The sequence below is a fragment of the Podarcis tiliguerta genome (genome assembly GCF_965153285.1).
Source record: "Podarcis tiliguerta genome assembly, chromosome: 8".
Taxonomy (NCBI): Eukaryota; Metazoa; Chordata; class Lepidosauria; order Squamata; family Lacertidae; genus Podarcis; species Podarcis tiliguerta.
The window spans coordinates 55,037,244-55,063,682 of record NC_139541.1 but is presented as its reverse complement, the minus strand read 5'-3'; the positions used below and the strand labels follow the sequence as shown (position 1 = coordinate 55,063,682).

Genomic DNA, 26,439 nt, shown 5'->3' with positions numbered 1-26,439 from the left:
CTCTTCCAGCGGGGAAGGTTTAAATAAATGATCTTTCTCTCCCTCCCTCTTTTTTAAAAATTGGTGTGTGTAGACGTGGTGACCTGCGAGATCCGTTTCCCCTTCAAACAGTGTCGCTCTCCCATTAAGGTTAATGAGGGAGGGGAGAAGGAGGAGGAGGAAGAGGAGGAGGAGGAGGGACTGAAGACCCCCCCGCTTCCCGCCTGGTAGGATCTCGGAGCACAAATCGCCCAGCCCGGGGAGGGCGGCGTGCTTTGGGCCGGGGACGCTGGCAGGCGAGTCCGGATTCGCCCGTGGCTGTCGTTAGGGCAGGGGGAGCGTCGGGGCGCCTCCGTCCTTTCTCTCGCTGCCTCCCCTGGATGGAGCTGCCTGGCTGATGGTGGAGGAGGCGGCCCACTGGCGGCACGTTTGCACTTTGCAGGGACCCAGCGGCTCCTCCAGCCACCGCCGCCGCCACCAGCAGCACCATCAGGAGCGGGAACAGGAGCTGCTCGGCCGCGTCTCTCTGGCTTCTCCTCCGCGGAGCCGAGCTGCCACACGCCGCCTCCCAGAAACTTTCTCCGGGCCCAGGAAGAGAGACCAGCCCGGCCTCGGGAGCCCCAAGTCGGCGCTGCCCTTCTGCTGCCGCCGGGAGAAGCCAGCCATGGACCGGGAAGCGGCGGCGGTGGCGGCGGCGGCGCGGAGCTGTCCGTGGTGCTGAAATGTCCGCGCCGGGTCCGGGAGCCTGGCGGGGCTCCTCGGCGTCCCTCTGATCGGAGGCGGCCGCCAAGGGGAGCCGAAGGGGCACCCTCTTTCTCTCTCGCTCGCTCTCTGCCTGCCTGCCTCCCTCCCCATGTTGGATCGGGACCTCTGGGGCTGAAACAGCCATTCCCATGTGGATGCAGGATGGACCCGCTCTGGAGGATGGATCAACTGCTTCTCTACATCAATGCAGCCCTCCTGGTTTATTTCAGCTGTGCCGGCTTCTGTCTGGCGGATGCAGGTAAGCGGGGAAGCAGTTCCTTGTTGGGGTATTAAGAATGGGTACTGGTAGTAGGCACTCTTCCCTCCACACACCCCTCCGCCGTTCTCTGGGTTTGTGTGCTCCATTCCTTAAGGAAAAGAAATTCTCCTCAACTTCCCAGACCTGTTGTATTCTCATGCAACGTTTGAACATCCCTTCATAAATGGCTTCACCATCCAATGACAGAAGAGTTGAGGAGGATCAACAAAGGAAAGGGGGGGATGTGTGCTTAACATGTGGAACTCATTGTTACATGATTAAGGAAAGGTGAAGAAAGCACCACTGAGAGTTCTGTTAAGATATTTCCTTTAAAAAGAGGGATCAGCGCAGGGCAGGGCAGTGTAGTTTTTACTAGCTGTTAGTCATGCTCAGAGTCTCAAGGAGCCCCTACTTGTTGCAGTGAGATGGAATCATAGACTTGACCTCCAGCCTCCTATTCCTTTTGTCCAACTGTGCTTGAGAAAAAGGAGCCAGTAGGTAGCCGAAGTGACTTCCCTTTCTTATAATTCAAATGATTTGTGATGATCATATGGAACCAGCTCATGCGGCACCAGGCATGTGGCTTGTTACTCTTAGAATTTGATTCCTGAACTACATGGGCCTTGTTCTGTCCCATGTTTGGTTCTACAGAGCCTTAGTTTGTGAGTCTTCTTATTTGTGGGGGCAGGGGGAGAGACCTATGCAGGACTAGGGAGGGCCCTGAAATGTGTGGAGAGACAAGATGGAGAATTCCACATAATAGCTGCTTCTATTCAAAATTGCCCTCCTGTAAAGCATCCTTGATAGGTTAGTGTCCAGATACCATAGTAGACAAGGTAATAGCGGATCAGCCAAATCTGGCCACCAAAAACAATCAGCTGGACCCTCAACCCACAGATAGAAGAGCTATGCGTATGGAATATTGGCTGTGAAGATTGAACTTGTGAGAGAACCCATCAGGCTTCTCAGAGTTGCTCTTCCCTAAGGCTAAGTTACTTTCTAGGTGAGAGGAGCAGACCATTAAACAAGCACAGTTTAATAGGTCTTGTGAAAAGAACAGGTATTTGACTTGTAATTTCATAGCTTGCCTCTGGCTTTAAGAAATTCTCCAATGGGAGAACATCAGGGCCTCAGAAGGGTGCTCAGCAGCAGCCTCACTAACAGATGCATAGACTGGGAAATGTTGTTGGAAAGACCTGAGCTGTCCTGTGGATGCTGATAGCTCATGTGATGATGCGTTGTAGACCACAAGGTCAAGTTTTCTGCTAACTCCATTATTTGTGGAGGACTACAGATTGTGACACCTCAGAAAAGGGAGCTTGTCAAATAACAGACCAAGAAAATTTCCAGCTTGGAAAATTTGGGGCTCTTATTACTTTGTTTAGTGGATGTGTTTCTGTTACTCTTCTCCAGGTAAAAAACCTCTCCGTGGATAACATTTTTGAAAAATGAAACAAAAACACAGTACTGTAACAACAATACTTAGCAGCAGCAACTAGGAACCAGATTAAAATGGTTTAAAGTGCTATATTTTTTTAATGGTCTTTCTCCAAATGCCATCCAGTTCAGTGCTTGGCAAGTCTTCCTGGAGACAGTATATCCCAGACCCAGGGGCCCAAAGGTGACAAGAAGGCCCTCTCAGGCTGACCATGTACCTTGCCCCTGTAGGTGCAGAAACCTGAAGGAGATCCTTTGAAGAAGATCTCAGTGTAAGTTTGTAATGGATAGGGTGGCCTTTGAGGTAACCTGACCCCAAGTTCCATGGGACCATATGGGTTAAAATCAGCACCTTGAGCCTAGAAATGGCTTGCCTTATTATAGGCAGTTTTGTGTGTGCAGGGACACACACACTGACATTTGTATCCCACCTTTCTTCCATAATAAATCAAAGGAAGAGACGTTTCCCAGGCAGTCGTGCATTCAAGCGCTGACCAGCCCTAGACCTGCTTAGCTTCAGCAAGGTGGGAGCCCTCTGTGCCTTTATATGTGACCCCGGGACCAGAGGAATGGTCAGGTAGTGTGAAGGTTTGAGAAGACACTGTAGAGCAGGGATGGTCACTTGGTAGCCCACAATATGGATCTGGTCCCTGAGCCACGGTGGCCCTACTAAATTTTTGCCAAGGTTTGCTCCCAGCTTTGTTGATAAGGAAAACGAAACCTTGGAAAAGTTGTAAACAACAGTGATATTCCACAAGTTAATGCTCCGTCTCTCATCTTGGCTGTGTACGTTCTGCTAAGGCAGGTGCTGTATTACTGCAGAGCCTCTCCTGCTGTCTGCTGCCAGAGTTGTTATGGAATCTGACCTCAATGAATGGATCTGTTTGTGGGGTAAAACACCATCCCAATATCTGGTGTCAGAGCCCAGCAAGGCAAGCAGCTTGCATTGTCCATGGCAGGCAGAGGTCAAGTCCAAAAGTGGCACCTGAGACTCTGAAGAACCAGGGGCAGGTGAGCAAAGCTGATGGTTGACTTCCAGAGCAGTTGTGGCACTTGAAAAAGAATTCAGGGGGTGGCAGTATGGAAGAGGGAAAGTATATTTCTAGGTGGGTGAGATACCATATGTTAATGACAGGATTTCAGAAATGCAGTATAAGCTCCTTTTTGGGGAATGCCTGTCCCCTGTTGCCACCCCCATACTGCCTATGCTCCAGAGTAGGCAGACCAATCTCAGAGGCACAGAGGCAGATGATGCAGTGCCAGACAGGCACATAGCCTTTGGTTTCCGCAAGGCCCCAGAGCCTTTGTGGCTTCTTTAGTTACCAGGCCTGTCAGAGCCTACTGGAGCTACTGACAGTCACTGACATCACTTTCTCATTTTTCCTCCTTTTTCTATGCATTGGGCACACAGAAGCAAAGTAAAGCCCTGGCTGAGGCTTCAGACACCCACCAGCTGCATTTCTCCAGGATGCCATCTGGGCCATTCTGTCTCAGGGCCCAGATGCATTCTGGGGGAAAGAAGACGGTGAGTGGCTGCAGCCTTGGCCAGCAGTGAGCCTTCTGCAATCAAAGAAACATAGAGGGCCCACCGCTTTGTTTACTTTACATGGCAGCAGCCCCTGCCTATGAATGTTCTTGCAACAGAGCCCCTGTTGGTGTCTTGGGCCACCTGATTGCTTGGGGCTGATCAGCTGCAGTCTTCCTTCCTGCCACTATACAGGTAGTGCTCAGCCATTCCCTCTTCTTGCAAGCTGTCCTGGTGGTGCAGATAAGAGAGATCTGCTGTCAGAGTCCCTTGCACTGGGACGTTAAAACTGAACTGCTGTCAGGATACAGAAGTTCCCTGTCTTGGCATAGAGTACATCAGTGTCTCAGCCCAGGAGCACCCTTGTTACCTGGTACTTTAGGCAGGGCTGCAAGGTGGCCCATGGTGTGTGCTCTTCCTTTTATCCTGCAATGAGCCTGAAGCTTGGAAGGTATTGTCATGGCTGGGTGATTTTTGGTGGATGAAAGCATCTAACTCAGGGGATCATGGATATCTGGATCAATTGGATTCTGTGAGCCGATACAGCAATGAACAGGCACAGGAATAATAGAATCATAGAACTGTAGAATTGGAATGGGGTGTGAGGGTCATCTAGTTCCATGCAATGCAAGAAACCTTTTGCCCAAGGTGGAGCCTGAACCTGCAGCCTTGCTCTACATAGAAAGCTGCCTGACCTACTGAGCTAAACTCATTGGTCCATCTAGCTCAGTGTAGTCTACACTGACTGGCAGTGGCTCTCCAGAGTTTCTGGCAGGGGGCATTCTTAGACCTACCTGAAGATGCCAGGGATTAAACCTTGGATCTTCTTCACACAATGGAGGTGCTCTGCCAGTGAGCTGTGGACTCCCCCCCTCGCCAGCATGCCCACACAGCAAATTTGAGAGCAGTGTGACTTGTTAAGGGCTCCCAAGCATTACAACACAGTATTTCCATAAGGATCACTGGCAAAGAGTTCTTAGCACCCTCTGATTTGGGGGATGGGGATGGGGAAGGGGAAGAAATTCATGACATTCAAGTCAGTTTCAAAACTGCTGAAATTGGAAGTGCATTAAATGAGGTGCAGGTCTGTTTGCATCCCATGCCCATCACACCACAATGGAATCCAAAACAGAAGAGTTTTGGGTCCTGAAATGTAAACAAATCACGTTCTCTAGCAAGTTTCTAGTCACCATAGATTCACTGAAAATAAATGGGATACATTTTGCAATCAGAATAGTGAAGTTGTGTCATATAATTTTGCATAATATAGTATGCAAATGAACCATACTTCTATAATCACAAGTTAGAATTAGGGGGTGTTGGCACAAATTGGGATGAGTTGGATGTCTCTGCTAACTGATTTTATCTGTCTGTGAGGATGTAACACATGGAGAGCTACATGCAACTAGAACTTGCTTGAAGAAGTTGCCTCAGATACAGTCTGCATGTGACTGTTTCAGTTTCAGTTCCACAGTGAGGCCTATGAATGCAATTCCCCAAATATTCTGTCTCAAATTTAGTTCCTAAACAGACAGGCCACATGATCATTACACATTTTTTCCTGTGCTACCCTTCTCCCCAATTCTAGACAGGTGGCATCTGGTTCTTTAATCCGTATTAGGAAAAACACTCTGCACATGCTTCCTCTTCTCTTATGTTGCTTCCCACATTCCAAGTTCTGAAGCTAAGCAGGGTCTCAAGCAGAATAAGTCCGGTTCTGATAAATGCTGCCCAGTGACCAGCAATTTCCTACCCAAAAGTCCAACCCAAAGGACTTTTCCTGTTCATGCAAAAATGCATTTTGCTCATGTTCTAACTGCAAAGAAACGGCAACCTCAAAGCAATGCAGATGGCAAGCATGTCTCATGCTGCTGGATGCCGCCCCTAGTTTAATGGGGTGACATGCTCTCCCCACCCCACCCCCGGCAATGCCCATCTGCTTTGCTTCTTGCTGCCCATGCTGAAGTAGACGTAACAGACACACGGTTGTCCTTGACTGCTTCTGTTGTGAAGGAGCAAGGGACTCCGGAAGTCACTTTGTCTGGGAGGCACTGCTGGAGATTTATGAAGGTGTCCTTAAAATGGTGACTGTGGGTAAGATGTGGCACACACACCCTCTCCCAAAAGTCCTTTGTAATTCTAATAGCCACCCATTTCTCCTTTTTCATACCAACGCCATGGCCGCCTCCTCCTCCTCTCACCTTATCCTTAGTTCACCTCAGATTCAAGCAGCTGAGATTGAATAAAGGAATGGGATGAAATAAAGGACTCGGTTTTTAGCTGATTTCCTCTTCTCCTCTGTGCCCTCCTGGACACACATACAAACCCTCCACAAACATTTTACTGTGTACATTATGAACTCATCCAAATGGCATTCTCTCCCCCGCCCGCCCCCTGCTTCCCAATTAACATCTAGCACAAGCCAGCAGGAACTTATCCCACATCAGCACCATTCATAGTGTGCAAAATCCATCCCTTCAGGATGGCTGCTCTCCTTCTGCCTAACCATAGGGCCACCTCCATGTGCCATTCAAAAATCCTCCTACCTAAGAGGGATAGGAATGTGGCTCTGTGCAGGCACCCTTATTCCAGCATGTCACCCTCATTCACCATTTTTTGATAAAGCAGATAGGAACAAACCTTTCATAATGAAAGTTAACTCTGCCCATGTACCTCTCCCTCAGCACTGGGCAGCTACAGGATAACCCTCTTAGAATTCAGGAGCAAGATTTCAGTCCAAAGCACATGCCAAGGACTGAACCCCAGAACCTTTCTGTTTCTCGAAATTAAGCACTGCCCCCAACCTCCGATAACACTTGCACCCCACTATGCTGAGGGCAACCCGTTAGCCATCTGTTGTAGCCTGCCAGCCAGCCAGCCAGGTGCTTGGCAATCTCCTTCTTTCTGCAGTTCCAGGACAGACAGCAAAACAGGAAGCTTATGGAGCTCGCAGTGGGCATTTAGCTGGGTGGGTGACACTCTGCAGCTCTACGATGGCATGCAAAGCCCAACGGCAGGACTGAGAGTGTGTTCTATGAGTCTGTGGGGAGAGGGAAAGAACAAGGTGCAAAATTTGATATTGTGTTCAGAAACCAGCAAGCAGGTTCTTAGTCCTTACTGTTGTGAAGATGAGCCAGAAGTGACACGGGCAAAATCTTTTTAAATCCCAAGAGTTGGAAGAAGCTGAGTTCAATGGTCAGGGGTGTGGCTTTGGTGCTGTACGTGTAGATCCATGTCCCTTTCTTTCATTTCCATAATTTATACAGAACCCAGCTTTACTTTACAAATGTGTGTTAGCTTGGGACAGAAATCCCAATGTTTTGAGGATGCCCATGTTTCCTCCTTCACAGAGGGCAGTCCTCTAATTTGAAAGTGCCCTCTGCATTTTGGGTGTGGGTGTGGGTGTGCAGTGTGGTCCAAGTCCATTTTATATATAAAGAAGCATAAGGGCAGGGGCCTTGAAGGAGAGAGAGCAGGGGAGGCCGTGAAGCTGTCTGCCAACAGTACTGACAGCAAACTGAACTGGACACAGACTTTCCCACTTGCATTTCTATCTAAATTGCAGATTATTATTTTCTTAATGTGCATATATTAACATATGCCCATTTCATGCAAATCTGTGTCCTTCTTCTGACAATTTATCTCCACTTCCTTGGTGATGTGTAAGTGGCCACCTTAAAGTGTTTTATTTCAAATCTTCCTTCCCAGGAGTTAATCAAGCCCAGGGATCATTGCCCAGGCTTCAGACATTGGTTGCTGACAGCAACAGTTACAGCCAACACAGTGCAAACCTGTTGTTGGCTTGAGTGATTTGTGCAAACACGGAAGGATGCAAATGGTCTTCATACAGATGGTCTACGATTTAGTTTCCCTGTGGTGACTTTAGCAATCTGGGTGCACAACATGATCGCCTTCTTCCTCACTCCCCGAGGTGTTCATAAGCCATCTTTTGGCAAATGGCACACGGCTAATTTGCACCACTTTATTGGCCCTATCCACAAGCTAAGATCAAAGAACAGAAGAGCAGGATTCATTTAACAAGGGGTGTGCAGATGCCAGAAGGGAATGAAAAAGTTAATTTGGCAGCTGGCTCCGTAGGGAAAAGACTCATGCTGCCAGAGAACTTGCAGGTTTTGACTGGAGCAGAAGCCTCATTGGGAAAGTCCTTCTCCCCACCTCCCCTAATTTCTATTGTCTGCTCAAGGCAATGGCCAAGATAATATTTAAGTCATTTTTACAGCTTGGAAATGTGATTTAGCTCTGTAATAACACCAGGCCTGAGGCCTCTGTGGTGAGCCCTGGCTTGGTCCCTTAAGCCGCTGCGGAAGTGCTGCCCATTACTCAGATGCTGATGAAAGAGGGAACTGAACTGTGCACAATCTTTAAAGGCTCTAGAGTGGTGGTGTAGCAAATGGGCCCTAGGGCAGGTAAAGTGAAATGGACTTATCCTTACAGCACAAAACATGTGCTTCCACCGGAGGTGATCAGCAGCAAGGCTTTCAGGCCGTTATATTTTCACATGTGCCCACATCAGAGGCATTTTTGCTTGTGGTGCTATCCACAATTGTTATGGTCACAGAGATGTCACATTTGAAGGGCAGTCAAGGGGAGGGGTGTCCTGCATTTGGGCTGTGAGTTTTAAAGGAAATGTTTGGTCCCATTTTACCAAATCTCCAGTCTAAATCTCCAGATCTATTTGACTGTCATAGCTGAGGTTTGAAGACTTGCCCAAGGAAAGTTCAGCTGGCTAGAGACACTGAGATGGGGAGCCATGGAGGGGCTGAATTTGCGGGAGGTAGTTGGTACTCAGTTCAGATCTTACCTCAGCCATGGACTCACCAGGTAGCCACTCTCAGTTAGCCTCCTTCCCCCAATTTGTTGTTGTTTAGTCGTTTAGTCATGTCCAACACTTCGTGACCCCATAGACCAGAGCACGCCAGGCACTCCTGTCTTCCACTGCCTCCCGCATGCTGGTAGCTTCGAGAACACTGTCCAACCATCTCGTCCTCTGTCGTCCCCTTCTCCTTGTGCCCTCCATCTTTCCCAACATCAGGGTCTTTTCCAGGGAGTCTTCTCTTCTCGTGAGGTGGCCAAAGTATTGGAGCCTCAGCTTCACGATCTGTCCTTCCTGTGAGCACTCAGGGCTGATTTCCTTCAGAATGGATAGGTTTGATTTTCTTGCAGTCCACAGGACTCTCAAGAGTCTCCTCCAGCACCATAATTCAAAAGCACCAATTCTTTGGCGATCAGCCTTCTTTATGGTCCAGCTCTCACTTCCATACATCACTTCTGGGAAAACCATGGCTTTAACTATATGGACCTTTGTTGGCAAGGTGATGTCTCTGCTTTTAAGGATGCTGTCTAGGTTTGTCATTGCTTTTCTCCCAAGAAGCAGGCGTCTTTTAATTTCCCGAATACCTTCCACCAATACCTCATCCTAGATTATAAGAGTTGGGACTAAGGCCATTCCCTCCCTCCAGTGTCCCAGAGGTGAAGACAGGGACATTGTTTTTGAGGGCTTATAACATCCTCATACCCGTTATCGCTTCCTGCCCCTTCATTTCACATTCCTGACAAGATGGGCCCTGGATCTTTTTCTAAGCGCCCCAAATGTTTCTGGTGGACTGTTGATTGGGGAGGGGAATTGAACTGAGGAAACATTGGGGTTACCCAGTCAGATTGAATTTGGGGAAATAAATGAGTTTTAATCTAGAGATGATTTGAAGGGTAACGGATATGGATAATTGAAGGGGAATTGAATTGATTTGAAATGGGATCTGTTGGGACCTTAACTGGGATAAATGAAATGAAGAAGAGCTGGTTTTTAGTGATTTGGGGCAAATTAACTGAGGGATTTATCTGGGAAGTTAGTTGCCTTATCTCAGTATCATTCCAGGGTAACTACACTTATGTACACTTCCTTTGCAGTAAGTCCCTCTGAACTGAGCAGGCCTGCTCCACCTTCAAAGGCAAAATAAAGACAATTGAATGAGGACATTAGTGTGGGAATGTTCAGGGTGGCAGGAGAGGATATATTGCTTATTAATATCCTTCCTAACTTGAGCTAGCAAGTTCCTTTACTTAGCGGAATGCATTCCCCTTTACACAGCAGAAAACTAGTTGCAAACTCATGTGAGTTTCTTAAGACAATACACAATTCAATCTGGCCTTTAGCCATGGCCCCTTGGATGTTGCAAGACTATAGCTCCCAGCAGTGCCAGCCAGCATGGCCAATAGCCAGGGATAATGGGAGTTGTAGTCTGAAAACATCTGGAGGGTGGTTTTGCTTGTGGAGACAGAAGAAAAAGAAAGAAGGCAATTTCTGTCTTTCCCAACCTGGTGCCCTCCAGATGTTTTGGACTACAACTCCTATCAGCTTCAGTCAGCTGTGTAGCTGAGGCTGATGGAGATCGGGGGTCTAAAACATCTGGAGGACACCACATTGCCAAAAACTGTTGTTTTATTCAGTTACCGTATTTTTCGCCCCATAGGACGCACTTTTTCCCCTCCAAAAATGAAGGGGAAATGTGTGTGCGTCCTATGGGGCGAATGCAGGCTTTCGCTGAAGCCGGGAGAGCGAGAGGCATCGGTGCGCACCGACCCCTCTCGCTCTCCAGGCTTCAGGAAGGTCTCCGCAAGCCTTGCAAGCCCTGTGGGAGTTCCCACAGGCTCACAAGGCTTGGGGCAGCAGCTTGCCGCCCGAAGCACGGGGAGCCCTCCGGAGGACTCCCCGTGCTTCGGGCTAGTGTTGGTAAGCCTTGCGCGCCTGGCGGGAGGTCCCGCCGGGCGCGCGAGGCTTGGGGCGGCAGCCTCCCGCCCGAAGCACGGGGAGCCCTCCGGAGGGCTCCCCTTGCTTCTGGCGGGTGTCCGCAAGGCTTGGGGCGGCAGCCGCAGCTGAGGGGGGGAAATAAATTTTTTTTATTCATTTCCCCCCCAAAAAAACGAGGTGCGTCCTATGGGCCGGTGCGCCCTATAGGACGAAAAATACGGTACTCACTCTGAGATGAACCTGCTTAAGACTGGAGCAAATAGAAACAGGACAAGATTCATTAGTAGTGATTTCTCTTGTTCAGGAACAGGGACGATTGATTTTTAGTTCCTGGGCCAAAAAGTAGACATTCTAGTAAGAGAATCTATTTTATAAGTGCCATTTCAGACAAATTAGCAATTTTTTGCCAAATACTTTGTTAGAACCTACTCCCCTGAGGGTGATGGACTGATTCCTTTAATTAGAGCCGAACATGCAAGCTGATGCAAAGCTTGTTAATGTGGGTGGAAAGGGGGCCTCTGAGCCAGCAGGCAACAGCCTCCCAACCAAAACAGAAGGACGTCAACAGTGAGTGGTGGGTGCAGAGTCCAAGAGTGGCACCCTGCTGGAAAAATGGCCCTTTGCAAAGCGACATGGGTAAACTGACAGATTGCTGCCCCGAGGACCTTGCAATCTGGAAATGTGACAGTGGAGGAGGCAATGAAGGAAGGCAAGCAAAGGCTGGGGGAAGCAGCAGCAACAGGGAGCTAGTGGAGTTACATGCAGAGGAAGGAGCTTTGTGCATACTGGGGAGGAGACGTCCTGGAAGAAGTTTAAAATGAGGCATTTAAACGGAGTCTGTTCTGGGAGGAGCAGGCAGGATCATTGAAGGGAGCAGGGCATGGCTGGGTAGCTTAGAGGGGGAGAGGGGGAAGGCGGCAACACTGTGCTGCAAATTGCCCTTAGCCAGGCAGTGGGGAAGGCAGACACTCTCATCAGGGTGCCTACCTATTTCTTCCTACTCTCTTCTCTCTCTCTCTCTCTCTCTCTCTCTCTGTGTGTGTGTGTGTGTGTGTAAACTGATATAGCATAAGGTGCTATCCGTCTCCAGCATGCACACTTGCTCTCCCCCTCTCTCAGAAATAGGGATGCATGAAAGCTGGTTTCTCTCGGGTTCTCATTTTTCCACCCTTTCACTTCAAGTCTCCGCATTTCCATATCAGTTTGCAATTTAAAAAAATAATAATAACCCTCATGAAAATTAAGCAGCATTTTTTAGTGCCCATTTCCCCTAATATACACATTTTCCTATGCAATTTTGCATAATATACACAATTTTGCAAAGTGATTTCCTCTGAGAGAATGCATTTTTGAATCTTATTTTCTCTTACATTTTGAATGCACACTCTATGCTGCTATATGCATTTTTGTCCACTTTGCTCAGCTGGAGAATGGCACCACAAAAGTTGGAGAAGTGCAAATTTCGAAGGGTACTGCATTTCGGGTTGCATATTGTTTGGGAAAGTGTGGAATAGGGTAGGTTCGCCTTTAAATGTGAACTGCATCAAATTCCTCCACCAAACCTAGGGCTCAGAAGTAAAATACAAGGCTGCTTCTACAATGCCCTACTCCCCCCCCCCCCCGAACTGTGGAGCCTTGAAAATCTCTGTGCTTGGTGCTTTCCTCTTTTAGAAATCAACTTCTTGGGGAAGGGGTGGAGTGCATTCTAAACCCCCCACCACCTTGGCTGCTGGCTCCAGCTACACCCACCCATGGCTTGCTGGAGGCCCTAAGATTATGGTGCCTCTGGCCCCATTTGCTGCTCAGTGGTTCTCAGAGCAGTTTCCTCTGTCCTTTCGAGAACAAAAGGCCAGGCTGCCAGGGGGGCTTTGTCCTCTCAAAGTGGCAGGGGGACAAGGTGGCTCAGCATCCATCCCCATCCATCATTCCTTCCCACGGCCTCTGCGTGACTCCAGGTCCAAATAAATGGCAGAGGTGGGCCCAGGATTTTTGTGTGTGCCTTTGTCACTAAGGCACTATGGAGAGTGCTTTCAGCCCTTGCTAAAAAACCCATAAAGTTGGCACGCTATTATTCTGCATGTGGGAGCCCCACAGAGAAGAGTGCAAAAAAGAATTCTCTGAATAGCAAAGTGCACGAGGAAGGCGGGAAACCCTTTTATATCCACACCTCCACTTCCAAGAAGGAAACAAGGACCCCCACAGCCCCGAGAGGAGGAAAGAGAATGAGAGCGAGAGAGGGGTGGTCAGGTTCCAGCTCTTGAGCGAGTGAATAGAGATCAGAAAACTTAGCAACAGAACTGCAGGTCATGTTCTTACGCCTCTCATTTCTGCAGAAAAGGTCACGGCACAGGGAACAGAAAGCTGCCACGATGGCATCTTGACATTTAGAGCTTCCTGGCAGGTTCCACTAAGCGATGCCTGGAATTAGACAAAGGCAGCCCAGCCCAGCCCACTTAGCTATAGCTTCAAATGACTGGAGGGACATCCAAGCCAGGGGCCCAGCCTAGAGGTGGTGGCACTTTGGCACAGAAGCTTGGTCTTTGCAGCCAAGCTGGTGAAGGATCATCCCCACCTCGGTGTGGAATTGCCACCTGTTTCTTTGATAGCTCCAGAATTGAGCATCTCGCCATGTCTACAGAACATCTGTAAGCAGGCTCCTCGTTCAGATTGGGAGGTGGTAACTAGCAGGGCAGCAGGGTGCCTCTGATTGAGGTTCCTTTGGCTAATCTGCATTAAGCCATTGAAAAGTCCTCCCTGGATTTCCCCAGTTGGTAAGCGTGTGAGCTGATGCAGGATCCGCAGGTTCAAATCTGATCTTAAACTTCGATGGCCTTATCTAAGGCCCTGTTTCCTCAAGTTCCCCCAGATCTGGACACTCTTCACCCTCACAGGTCTCTTGCAAGGATGACTACATATGGGAAGCACTTTGAACCCACAGCAAATGGTGTGTGGGTGTAAAATAAAACTAAGCTTTTAGGGTGCTTCCTATGGCTGCCTAGAACCATGAATGAATGCATAGTATGCCTGTTCATTTGCAGAAAAAATTGGAAAACAAAAGGCAGGAATCTGGAGACTGCAGTCTTTGAAACCTCCAAATCTCTTGGGTGGGAGGGCTTTTGACTTCTCTGTTGGACTGCGTGGGTGCTAGTGTGTGTTCGCATGAGTGTTGTGTGTCTGTATGAATAGAGTGTGTGGGAAGGTGAAGTGCAAATGGGCGCAACGCAAGTTCCACAATGAGTGCACCACCATCCGCGGCTCTCGCTTGCTGCTAAAAAGCTTTCGGCATCCCTTGACCCTTCTGGAAAGGCTCTGCAGTCTTTAAGCTTTTTACAATGTCGGGGGTGCACCCTGCAGAACGGGAACAAAGTGACCTACAAACTCCTCACTGCCTGGCCTTGATACAAATTCCGCTGTGCTCCCTTGCTGCTTTTACCGTAAGTGCAGCTTAGGAAGCCCCAGAGCTCAAAGGCTCTCATCTGCAGCCAGGAAGGTTGCTGCTTTTTGGCCCTTCAGTGACCAGCGGGGATGGGAGCTGAGCTCCAGTGCTGGTTGCCCTTGGGAGAGCTCAGCTGCAACAGCAGGATGCAGCTGCAGTCATGCCGAGCCTGCAAGACTGTGCCCACTTGACCTGGGAGGAGTACGCCCCACTGAACTCATTGGGACTTACTCAGAGTAAGCATGTGCAGGATTGTGCTGTGAATCCCTTTTGTCTGCTGTTTGCATGCCAAAGGAGCAGCTGCTAAATTGGCACCCATCCATCTAGTTGGCTGTTCAGAGAAGACTTAAGTTCTAATCCACGATTATTTATTTTTAAAAGTAATGCTTTAAAAGTAAAGCTTAAGGCAGTGATGAGACAGCTGTAGCAGAAATGGACATGCTCATCCTATAACTAGATATGTGCTTTCTTTTTTCTTTTTCTAAGAACCTTGTATTCCTCCCGAATCCCAAAGAGTAGCTATGATCAAAAACAGTGACAGGCTCTAGGTAAGCAAATGGGCCACTGGCTAGTTTCTTGTTGGCCTCCTCACACCTGCTGGGAATCTTGCAGACCCTGTTAAGTAACAGGCACCAAATTTACTGGCTTGCTTTTTACTTGGGATTGGGCTTTCCAATGGCAACTAAATATCTTGCTCCAATATAATTTTGGAATTAAAAAGGTAAATGTACCCCTGCCCGTATGGGCCAGTCTTGACAGACTCTAGGGTTGTGCGCCCATCTCACTCAAAGAGGCCAAGGGCCAGCGCTGTCTGAAGACACTTCCAGGTCACGTGGCAAGCATGACATCGCTGCTCTGACAAGCCAGAGCCGCACACGGAAACGCCGTTTACCTTCCCGCTAGTAAGCGGTCCCTATTTATCTACTTGTACCCAGGGGTGCTTTCGAACTGCTAGGTTGGCAGGCGCTGGGACCGAACAGCGGGAGCGCACCCCGCCGCGGGGATTCGAACCGCCGACCTTTCGATCGGCAAGCCCTAGGCACTGAGGCTTTAACCCACAGCGCCACCCGCGTCCCTACCAATTTTGGAATTAGAGCAATGCAATTAGTGAGAGAGAGGGGAAGAAGATATATTCTTACTTGCTTCCCTTTGCCCACCCCCTCATGTGAGATTTCTCAAGTGAGTTTTCCTGTCTCCGGGTGAATTCACTTGTCTCTCTACATCTCAGGACCCACCCATAGAATCATAGAATCATAGAGTTGGAAGAGACCACAAGGGCCATCGAGTCCAACCCCCTGCCAAGCAGGAAACACCATCAGAGCACTCCTGATATATGGTTGTCAAGCCTCTGCTTAAAGACCTCCAAAGAAGGAGACTCCACCACACTCCTTGGCAGCAAATTCCACTGTCGAACAGCTCTTACTGTCAGGAAGTTCTTCCTAATATTTAGGTGGAATCTTCTTTCTTGTAGTTTGGATCCATTGCTCCATGTCCGCTTCTCTGGAGCAGCAGAAAACCACCTTTCTACCTCCTCTATGTGACATCCTTTTAGATATTTGAACATGGCTATCATATCACCCCTTAACCTCCTCTTCTCCAGGCTAAACATGCCCAGCTCCCTTAGCCGTCCCTCATAAGGCATCGTTTCCAGGCCTTTGACCATTTTGGTTGCCCTCCTCTGGACACGTTCCAGTTTGTCAGTGTCCTTCTTGAACTGTGGTGCCCAGAACTGGACACAGTACTCCAGGTGAGGTCTGACCAGAGAAGAATACAGTGGCACTATTACTTCCCTTGATCTAGATGCTATACTCCTATTGATGCAGCCCAGAATTGCATTGGCTTTTTTAGCTGCCGCGTCACACTGTTGGCTCATGTCAAGTTTGTGGTCAACCAAGACTCCTAGATCCTTTTCACATGTACTGCTCTCAAGCCAGGTGTCACCCATCTTGTATTTGTGCCTCTCATTTTTTTTTTTTGCCCAAGTGCAATACTTTACATTTCTCCCTGTTAAAATTCATATCTCACCCTTATGCATATTGTGAATCCCTTGTGCCTCCTTACCTGTGTGACGTTCTTATCCAGCTACTGCTGTCCCACACTTTCTCCTCCCTAAATCCAGAGATCCCCTTTGCTTTGAAAATTCATATAGGAGAGCTGCATCAATTGCATATAGGGAATCTATGGATACATGGAGGGGAAAGCTTGGGACTGTGACAGTTAGAGGGGAGCACCACGTAGACGAAATCCACAGTAAGAGGAGGTATGGAAAGCCCATAGTCTTACCTATTTCTTAGGACCATTGTGAGGCTAAATGTACACAAAACAGCCTTTGCCTGCATTCCCTCCTTTCCCTGGGGCATATTCTAATGTGTAAACTAGTGTGTTTTTCCTAGCATCTATCCGGTTAGGGGCATATCTGTGCTGCATATGTAGAGCCATGCACACACACACACACACACGGCAGGGTCTTCATCACCATTATTCTTGCATAATTCTTCTTCTTCATTCAAAGCATGCTGTCTACATTCTCCCAATCTTTTAAGGTGTTGTTGTAAGACTGGGAGAGGTCTGTGCAGGAGAAGGCTAATGCATCCAGAGCTCTTGCTGGAGTGTCTCTTAACAGTCCTGGGCAAAGTTGTCAGATGCATCATTTATTAAGGAGACTACAGGTGATGTGTTTCCATGGGAGTTAATTGTTCAGTGATTGCTTCTTGATACAGATCCACTGCTACTGGCCAGAAGCATTGCAATGCATGGCCTCTGAATACAGCTAAGGTTCCATTTAGCTGTAAGGGCTACTAGCTATCCAGACATGTTGCCTCCACAAATTTCCCTTCTGCATTTCTCCAAACCACCATCAGCTCTCCTTCAGGTGGGAGTGAGTGCCTAATAATAATACTGTCCTTCAGCAGAGGATCACAGGGTGGTTTATAATATAAAAACACAAAAATGCTTAACATAGTAACAAATAAAAACAATAAACCCCCCGCAGTGTAAAAAACCATAGATTGTTGTTGTTATTTATTATGTTTCTTCTGACAGTCAATTCCATTAGCTAATCATGTGTGGTGTGAAGTCCTTCCAGCTTCCTTCTCTCCTGCTAAGCATCTTCTCCATTCATGTGATGTGAATCTCCCTCTCCTTGCAGACAGCCCCTCCGCTCCAGTCAATGTCACAGTCAAGCTCCTGAAAGCCAACTCAGCTGTTGTGACCTGGGACGTCCTGGAAGAAGAGGTGGTCATAGGATTTGCCATCTCCCAGCAGGTAGGTGGCAAAATCCCTTCCCTTAAAACTGGACTTTTTGCAAGATCAGAACGGAGGTTCAATAAACAGCCAATGTTGTCTAACCTACCAGCAACTTTGTGCAGTTGAATCAGTAAAGAGGTTGTCTGGAAGCAACCTCAGATTCAGAATTGTTTCTTTGCATCTAGTCCTCGGATCATCAAACAAGAATTTAACAATGGGAGCTACGTATCCTTATAAAAATAGCACTAGTTGACAAAAAATAAAATAAATAATATTCTGACTATCCCTGGCAAATCACAGCATTCCCTTTCAGTTCCTATTTTTAACAGATGTAAAAATAAAAGATATACACAAACCTGAATAAATTTATATGAAACCTGAACAAACTGTTACAGTAATTGAGAGGCTGATGCAACTCACTGCCTAAAGAGTTTCCTTGTCAATCAAACTTCAGAAAGATGCAATGACTCTCTCTTCCCTCATTCCATTCAGACATTCCCCTGTCATCAGAATTTAAAGGTCTTCTGACACCTTGTCCTGTGAGCAAAAACAAGTTATTTCAAAGCAGCAAGCAAATGATTGGGACCAGTGGCATAGGAAGAGGTGTGCGGTGGGGCGGTTCGGTCTGGGTGCCACAACTGAGGGGGGTGACAAACTGGAGAAAATAAGTATTTAAAAAATAAACTTATTGTAGCACCTCTCCGAGAGGTTGGGGGGGGGGCTCCCCGGGTCCCAGATGTCACCCTCCTTGCCTTGAAACCTTCGCCCCGCCCCCAACCCAGCTGGCCAATCGGCTGTGGCTGGGGGCAGGGCGAAGGCAAGGAAAGGGCTGGTGTTCCAAGGCCGACTTGCATAGCCTCCTGCCAGCAGTGGTTGGGTTTTTTGGGCCACTGCAGCGGCCTCCACAGGCTGCTGCTTCCTGTTTCAACCACCCTGATAAGAGTAGAGGAGAGTGGTCAAAAGCAGTCAATAAACTGTGTCTCAATGAGCTCTTGCAAAAACATAGGAACCAAAAGCAGCTGGGAGGCAGGTCCCCGAACCAGTGGCCTTAGCACCTGCCAACAGCGGTTGGGCTCTGGGGCGCGCGGGCACTGCGGACGACCTCCTGGGCCGCTAAGCCAAAGCTGTTTATGCTCACAATGTTCAGTAAATGAACAAGAAAATAACACTTGCGACTCTAAGTATCTTATTTTTCCTTCTTTTAATAATCTGAATGTGTGTGGGGGAGTGACAAGGAATTTTCCGCACCGGGTACCACCTGAGCTTGCTACGCCTCTGATCAGTGGTGTAGCGTGGGGGTGCAGGGGGGGCCGGCCGCACCGGGCGCAACATGGGGGGGGCGCTCACACTCGCAGCTCTCTGCCCCTACCTGGCTCACTCACTCTCTCTCACTGCAGTGCTGGCTGTGCGAATCCGATCCGAGCCGCCAGGTCGCCGCCCACTGTGGAGGGGGGCGGTGCCAGGCGTGCGGTGCGGAGAGAGAGCGAGGGACTATCTGGAGGAGGGACAGTGCAGCGGGGGGCGCAAATTACTTGCCTTGCCCCGGGTGCTGACAACCCACGCTACGCCACTGCCTCTGATTGGGACAGGCTTTGGTTTAAACAATGGGACCTGCTGCTGCCATTTCTCATTTGGCCCTTTGGAATATGTGGGTGTTTTGCTTTCTCCCCCTGCAGAAGAAGGATGTCAGGATGCTGCGCTTCATCCAGGAGGTGAACACCACCACCCGCTCGTGCTCCCTCTGGGACCTGGAAGAGGACACCGAGTACATTGTGCACGTCCAGTCCATCAGCATCCAAGGCCAGAGTCCAGCCAGCGAACCAGTCCACTTCAAGACCCCCCGGGAAGCGGAGAAACTGGCTTCCAAAAACAAAGGCAAGTCAGGAGGAGGCTGTGGGCCCTGGGAGGTGGGAGACAAGCAGCACTGTTGGCAGGAGGGCAGCGAAGTGGAGCTACAAGTGGCAAAGGGACCCCACTGAGCCACTGCTGTCAGCTGGGATGAAGTACCAGAAGAAGGTGAGAGCCAGCAGGAGATAATTCTCATTCTGCGCACCCTGCCTCTTCCAGGGGGAGGGTGTCCACTGCTGTGGCCCCTTCCTCCAGGGCCCTCTAGCTGGTCAGATGAACATCCTTCTTTCAGCACAGCTGGGAAGTGGAAGTAAGCAGCTGGAAGGCCTAAACTGGGGCTGTGCAACATTTGCTGCTGCTGCCAACACCTCTGGCCAAGAGGGAATGCATCAGCCCTGCCTTGCGACCTGCCAGGTCCATGATACAGCCCTTGGGTTACTGGGCCTTTTCAAGCACCTGCCCAGCTGGAACAAAAGGCGAAGCTGCTGTTTGTGTATTGGGGGCTGGGTTCTGCATTGTGTGGATTTGTGCAAAAGGGCTAGGGTGGTATACACCCACATCAGGCACCACAGCAGCCTTTCCAGGTTTGCAAAAATCAGTTTGGTGGCTGGGAAAACAGCAAGGAGGAACAGAATAGTGCATGGGGTCAGGGGGGGTGGGATAACAATGAGTGACCTAGCACCCAGCAAGGCAGAAGGGGATAGAAGTTGCTCATCACTCAAGTGTGAGAAAACCTCAAACATTCTGAAATCCTCTGGGTTGTACCAAAATAAGGTTTACTCAGTGCAGACCCAGTAAAATGAAAGGATATGACTGACGTAGGGCCAGCAAGGGGTCTACTCTGAGTTAGGACAGGATGACCACTTATACATTGCGCAAAAAGAGGCCACAGATCTGCTTTCATTTGTTTATACACATGTAGAAATAATAACTATGAATTAAATAGAAGCACAGCATATCTTCTCATATGGGGAGACCTTGACCAGGTTCCTTGTGAGAGAGGGGCTGAGGGTGCCACGGTTTGTTTCTCCAAGATGAGAGGTGTCTATCTAAAAAGCCTCTGCAATGCCACAGGATGCTGTCGCCGGGGCTGATGGAAGGTGTGGTCCAAAATGCCTGGACACCACCAGGTTGGCAAAGGCTGCTATCAGAGGCTCAGAGGTACATTGGGGGAAGCCACATGGTCCTCACACCTAGGGATACCTTGCGTACTTGAAAGCCGTGCTTCACAAGTCAACTCTTTGCCCAATTCTTTGTTTAGGGTAACAAAAATCTGTGAGGGTAGGTTTGGAATGGAGCTAAGGTCCGCCTGCCATCTCTCTCTCTCTCTCTCTCTCTCTCTCTCTCTCTCTCTCTCTCTCTCTCTCTTTTCCCCCATCCTGTGCAGATGAGGTAACGATGAAGGAGATGGGAGAGAAAAACCAGCAGCTGCGAGCCGGGGAGATCCTCATCATTGTCGTGGTCTTGTTCATGTGGGCAGGTCAGTATGAGTCCCCTAAATGCATGCAAAATAAATGCATGTATTGGGGGTTTTGGACAGAGAATTTTGTGCACACAAAAAGACCCTGAAGACATGTGCACAGGTGGACATAACTAGGCAATCATTTTCACAATATGTCCCCGCCTGTGTGCATTGGATGCTTTAAAAAGTACAAGAGGAGAGGCTGCTGCCCCAGTTATGTTTCCAGTCTAAAACTGAACACAGATCAGACTGCAGTGGAAAGAGGGCAGAGGGAGGGATGAATGAGGAAGAATAAGCAGTTATTTGGGTTACATGTGCTTGGGTTCGACTATAATCAAGGATAGAGATTATTAGAATTTTACCAGCTTGCACACAAGTATGGTTGTTATCTTTCTAGATTTTGTTGTATTTCCAATGTGCTCTTACCCAGCTTGTTTCCTGGGGTGGATCTAAACAGGGGGGGGGGATGCTATTAAAAACAGTCAGAAGTTAGATTGTAAAAACAAAAGAAAAAAATCTCTATGGAAAATCGCGTTTTAAAATTTCCTGCTCTCTGTCGCCATCTGGTGTACATTCAAACAGCTATTTCTGTAGCTGAGAAACAGCTGAGTCCCTGGGGTTGGGACTTGTTAGGAACTGAAATAACTTCACAATAGCCACTCACCTCCCTGGATAGTCCCCAGTGGCACAAGACTCTTTTGCCTTTATTTGTCCCATCAGAGTCTTGTACAGTGGTACCTCGGGTTACATACACTTCAGGTTACATGCGCTTCAGGTTACAGACTCCGCTAACCCAGAAATAATACCTCGGGTTAAGAACTTTGCTTCAGGATGAGAACAGAAATCGTGCTACAGCAGCGTGGCGGCAGCAGGAGGCCCCATTAGCTAAAGTGGTGCTTCAGGTTAAGAACAGTTTCAGGTTAAGAATGGACCTCCGGAACGAATTAAGTACTTAACCCGAGGTACCACTGTAAATTGCCAGCCAGTCAAGATTTCTCACTATGTGCCTTCTCTGAAATTCTGAAGAAGTCTAAACAGACAAATCAAGTGTAAATTGTCACCCTGTGCCTGCCTTGCAATCCGCTCCTGTTTCTTTGTGTTATTAGTATTTTTTACTGGAGTGCCTATTTAACTACCCCCTGTTAAAATGACAGAATTGTTAAAACAATAAATGGCCTGAAGCATTATTAGAGCATAAACCAGCAGAATGGCAGTAAACCCCAATCCTCTTAAAATCTACTACCAGGAATTGAGGGGGAGGGCAGGCGTGGAGAGACAAAAAGAAAACTTTCCTGTAAGCAAAACTGCTCCCTCTGTGACAGAATCATAGAACTGTAGGTGTTGATGTATGACCAGTTTATGAGGACATTCAAAGCACACCCAACACACATGTAAAACACAGAACATCCCACAAAGAACCCTGGGAATTTGATAAGGGTACTGGGAATTGCAGGTCTGCAAGGGGGAACCATGCTCCCTTGGTTTGGGGAAAGCAACGTGCTTTAAAAGTGTGTTGAATGTAATTTGTGTTGAATCTAAGGTCTGCTTTTGGAATTAAGATTAGCTTGGCAATACTGGGCATGCTAGGCTTTACTTTTTAGACTTCTTAAGAGATGTCATAAGGAAAGACTGCATATGGAAAAGTTAGAGGGGCAACTCCCCACCATCCCATAATGGTTCCTGCTCTATCAAAATAAATAAATGTGTGCTAGTTTATAGTCTCCATAAATATTCAAGCCCCTTCTGCTATAATTCTGCAAGTTTGCCAGCAGGTTGTTGCCAGTGTGAGTCATTTGTAAAAACAGAAGGCTTGGACGTGCCTTGAACTCATATCCTCACATTTTTGCCCCCTATAAACCCAGATGTGTGGTGTAGGTGAGGAAGCCTGTACTTCCTGCACGTGCCCAGAGACTCCTGTTCTTTATTGTCTCTCTTCTTCCATCCGTATCAACTGCTCTGTATATTTAGGTGTACACATATTGACGAATAATTCCCCGAGCCAATGCAGAGTATTGTCTAAGGCCATTTCCCATACAGTCACTGTTTACGGGTGGGATTCAGTCACATCAGGCTACACAATTACAACTGATCTGTAGCTCTTGCGAAACAAAACCTCCCCTCCACCTGGAAAGATTGGATGGGATAAGGAACATGATAGGGAAAGGCACTGGAATGAGGAGGATAACAAGGTGGATTATCATTCAATAGCTGCCGCCGCCTAATCTCTCTGCACACAAGCCAGGCTGAATGCTCATTAAGCAGGCTGCATGGAACCGACTTAAGGGGGTGAGCGATAAGCCCCCACTTTAAATACTGCCTTGGCCATGAACAAATCCGGTAGCCTCAGGCATCTCTCACTCTCAACATCAGCCCACCTTCCATCTGCAGAATGGTCATAAATATAAGCAGTGCTTTTCTCCAGGGGATACTCAAAGGTGCGCGGTACCGGCACTTTTCCCCATTGTTGTTAAAAAGTGTGACGCTTACTGTAACAACTTCATGGTGAGTACCAACACCTATTTTTCTAGGGGAAAAGCGCTGAATATCAGGCTGTTTTACCTCCTCAAAAATAAATAAATGTTCCCTGAGCAAAACAGCTTACAAAGATCAATCATAAAAAGTCCTATTATTATTATTATTATTATTATTATTATTATTATTATTATATTGTTGTTATTAGTTACATTTCTATCCCACCTTTCCTTCCAAGGAGCTCAAGGTGGTGCTGTCCATGGTTCTCCCCCTCCTCATTTAATTCCCACAACAACTTTGTGAGGTAGGTTAGGCCAAGAAGCAGTGACCAGCCCAAGGTCCCTAGTGAGCTTCATGGCCGAGTGGGGATTTGAACCCTGGCCAATCTCCAAGCGGCAAGAGACTCCAGGGGGGCCTGCACTTACCCAGGGTGCAATGAGGGTCATTGGAGACTGAAGTGTCTTTAGGATATATGACTTTATTTACATATATATCCAACCTGAGTATAGGATGGAGGGGCTCAAAGAACTGTATTTTAATATTTTGTTGGAAGCCAGCCAGATGGGTGGGGCATAAATTATTAATTAATTAATTAATTAATTAATTAACACTTCCATAGATCTTGCCTCTCCTTTAGGTCTCCAGGGAAGCCCCAAGCCACAGCTTTGGGTTCAGCACAGAGCAAGACAAGCCTCTCTGTCCAGCTTCCAGCCCAGCCAAACTCACCCCCCCCCACAGCCCCGCTTGGCCTATTGTTCTCCATACTAGGATGACCCTGGCATCCAGCCAGGAGAGGTGGGGAAAGGCCCACCCATTTGTTTCTATGACAAGGGAGCTCGCTGTTTTCAGCTGCAAATGCAGGATGCTTAGCTGAGCAGCTAAGGCCATTACACTGACAAAGGGACTGGTCTGACCAGTTTAGGAAGCTTCCTCCTATAGCTTCCATCCAACCCCCCCCCAAATAAAAGGACTTTTGCAGTAAGGAAAGTGATGAGAAAATGTGCTGGAAAGTGTGGAATAACAATTGCTTGTTGTGCTCTTGTATACCCCTCCCACAAACGGCTCACTTAAGAATGGATATCGCAAAACCTACTTGCCAGGAGGCTCAATAATGTTGAAGGTTTCAGGAAGGAGTCAGTCTGGGTGGTAGACATACAGTAGGTACCTTCAGATCTGTAATGTTGTGTATGAGAGACTAAAATCTATAAGAGGAAACCTGTCAGACCAGTTTGTTTGTCAAGATGATGGCCTGGGCTGCTCAGCCAAGTGCCCATCATCTGTATCTCAACAATGAGCTCTGTTGCCATGGAGACAAGTGGGGGGCTTTCCTCTCCTTCACTGGGCTGGATGTCACATCACCCTAGGATGAGAGGGTAGGGTTGCATGTAACAATAAATTGGTCAGCTCAGTAACATAGTCCAATGGGATTATTTTCATCATCTCCCCATTATAGCAGAGGTTGAGGCCAAGAGAGAGGAAGAGGTGTTTTGGACCCACAGTGCTCTCACTCCCAGTTGTAGTACATCAACCCAGCTCCCTGCTAGCTTCACCTGTCCCTGGCATTTTGAAAGCAAGCTCTGAAGTGGCTCCTCTTCATCCCGCTTCTGCATTGCCTTCTCCTGCCAGCTGGGACTTGCCAAGCACGAGCTAATGCAAAAGGCAGCTCAGGCTTGTTTGCTTTCTGTGCTCAGCCCCCTAGCTCCATCGACAGCTGCTTTTGCCCCTTCTGCAGTATGAAACATTTATGAAAAGCAGAAACACTCTGCCAGGGAGCTTTGCAATTGCTTTCGCTGGAAGCACGGGGGAAGGAGGGCCGTTTCAGGTGAAGCAAGCAGGCCAGCAAATCAATGAGACAGCAAACGGGATAATTTACGTCCTTCTCTGGGGACGAATTTTGCCTCTCCCTTCATACTCTCCAGCTTTCTGGCCAAAGGACTTTCTGGTTTCTTGTAGACAAGATGTGCACAGAGGGGTACAAAACAAAGCTGTTGAACAGCCAGCCCTACAGAAGTAGCTTTGCAAGCTGATGTGTGTTCATTCTGCAATAACTTATTAATTGCTTTATGTTGAGAGCTTAGGCAGAAGGAACAAATCTAAGACTCCCCCTTCCATTCCTATCAGCCTTCCACTTATTTGGTATTATAGGGGCTTCCGAATGAGATGGTCTGGCTTCCAGGCTGGCTCGCCATCACTTCAATCCAGAGCTGATAGGCATCTGCATGAATTTCATGGGAGGGAACATGCTTATTGGAATGGAATACTTCCCTGGATAGCTCAGCTGGTAGAACACGAGACTCTTAATCTCAGGGTTGTGGGTTTGAGCCCCATGTTGGGCAAAAAGACTCCTCCATTGCAGGGGGTTGGACCAGATGACCCTCGTGGTCCCTTCCAACGTTAGGATTCTCTGATTCTCTGAACACAATGCTCCACTTTTGCAGGGATGTTTTGAGCTGATCCTACACAATCGTGGTGCAAACTGGTCTTGGACTACAGCTCCCATCAGTCCTAGCATAATGGGACACCTGTTGGGTCTGATGGGAATTGTAGGCCAGGGAATCTGAGCTGATGCAGCAGGATGAGGAAGGCTGCTCTATGCCCTGAACTCAGTTGCAGGGCTGATGATTTGGCCATGTTAATCTCTCCAAAAAAGCCTTCCTCAAAGAGGAGAACCAACACCAAGGCCTCGGTTACAAGCACAAGGCAGCATTTTCTCTTGAATCTAGTCTTTACCAAGAGCATAGAAACATGTCCTCTTTTCAGAGCATGTTATGGGGGCAGAGATGGGTCATTTGCACTGCTGCCCTTTCCCGCTACAGCCGTCACATCGTGTTTGCAACGCGCAAGCAGAAAGCCTGCCAATTCAAGCACACTAAAGCACAGAGGCTGTTGTGGGAAATGCTGCCATCCCCTCCATTTGTCACCGGTGCCCAGCCTGGATTCTGAGACGAAGGAATTTTCCACTGCCCTCCTCTTCCCCACCACCCGTGCCTGTGTGCCCTGCCAAACAGACACCTGCTTTTTGCTTGCTAGCAGACAGGGCTGCCTTCCAGCCCCTTCACACAAGTGAGGCGCCAAAACTACTTTGCTTAAAACAGCATTGTGTAACCTTTGAGGTCAGCCAGCCCACCCTCTGACTTGCCACCTGAAATTATTCCTCCGGAGGATATACGTATAACAGGTAGGCAGTGGACTACAACTCCCATCATCCCCAGACAGCATGACCTATAATCAGGGGTGGCTGGGAGGGCAACCATATTGGCTA

General features: G+C 48.3%; 1 protein-coding gene and 1 long non-coding RNA gene across 2 annotated transcripts in view; one reads left to right on the top strand and one right to left on the bottom strand.

Annotated features, from left to right (window-relative positions):
• The first annotated feature begins 216 nt into the window (after positions 1–216).
• FNDC5 (fibronectin type III domain containing 5) overlaps positions 217–26,439 on the top strand; it is a 31,998-nt gene continuing 5,775 nt past the window's right edge. Inside the window, exons 1-4 of the mRNA XM_083452017.1 lie at positions 217–982; positions 17,298–17,413; positions 19,072–19,270; positions 20,631–20,723. Coding sequence (XP_083308143.1) covers positions 886–982; positions 17,298–17,413; positions 19,072–19,270; positions 20,631–20,723 — 505 coding nt within the window. The 5' untranslated portion in view covers positions 217–885. The remainder of the gene's footprint in view (positions 983–17,297; positions 17,414–19,071; positions 19,271–20,630; positions 20,724–26,439) is intronic.
• Positions 17,061–24,497, bottom strand: LOC310682832. The gene is made up of 3 exons (XR_014514193.1): positions 24,267–24,497; positions 17,816–17,932; positions 17,061–17,371 (listed from the first exon to the last, which is right to left on the bottom strand). It is a non-coding gene; the product is annotated as an uncharacterized lncRNA (long non-coding RNA).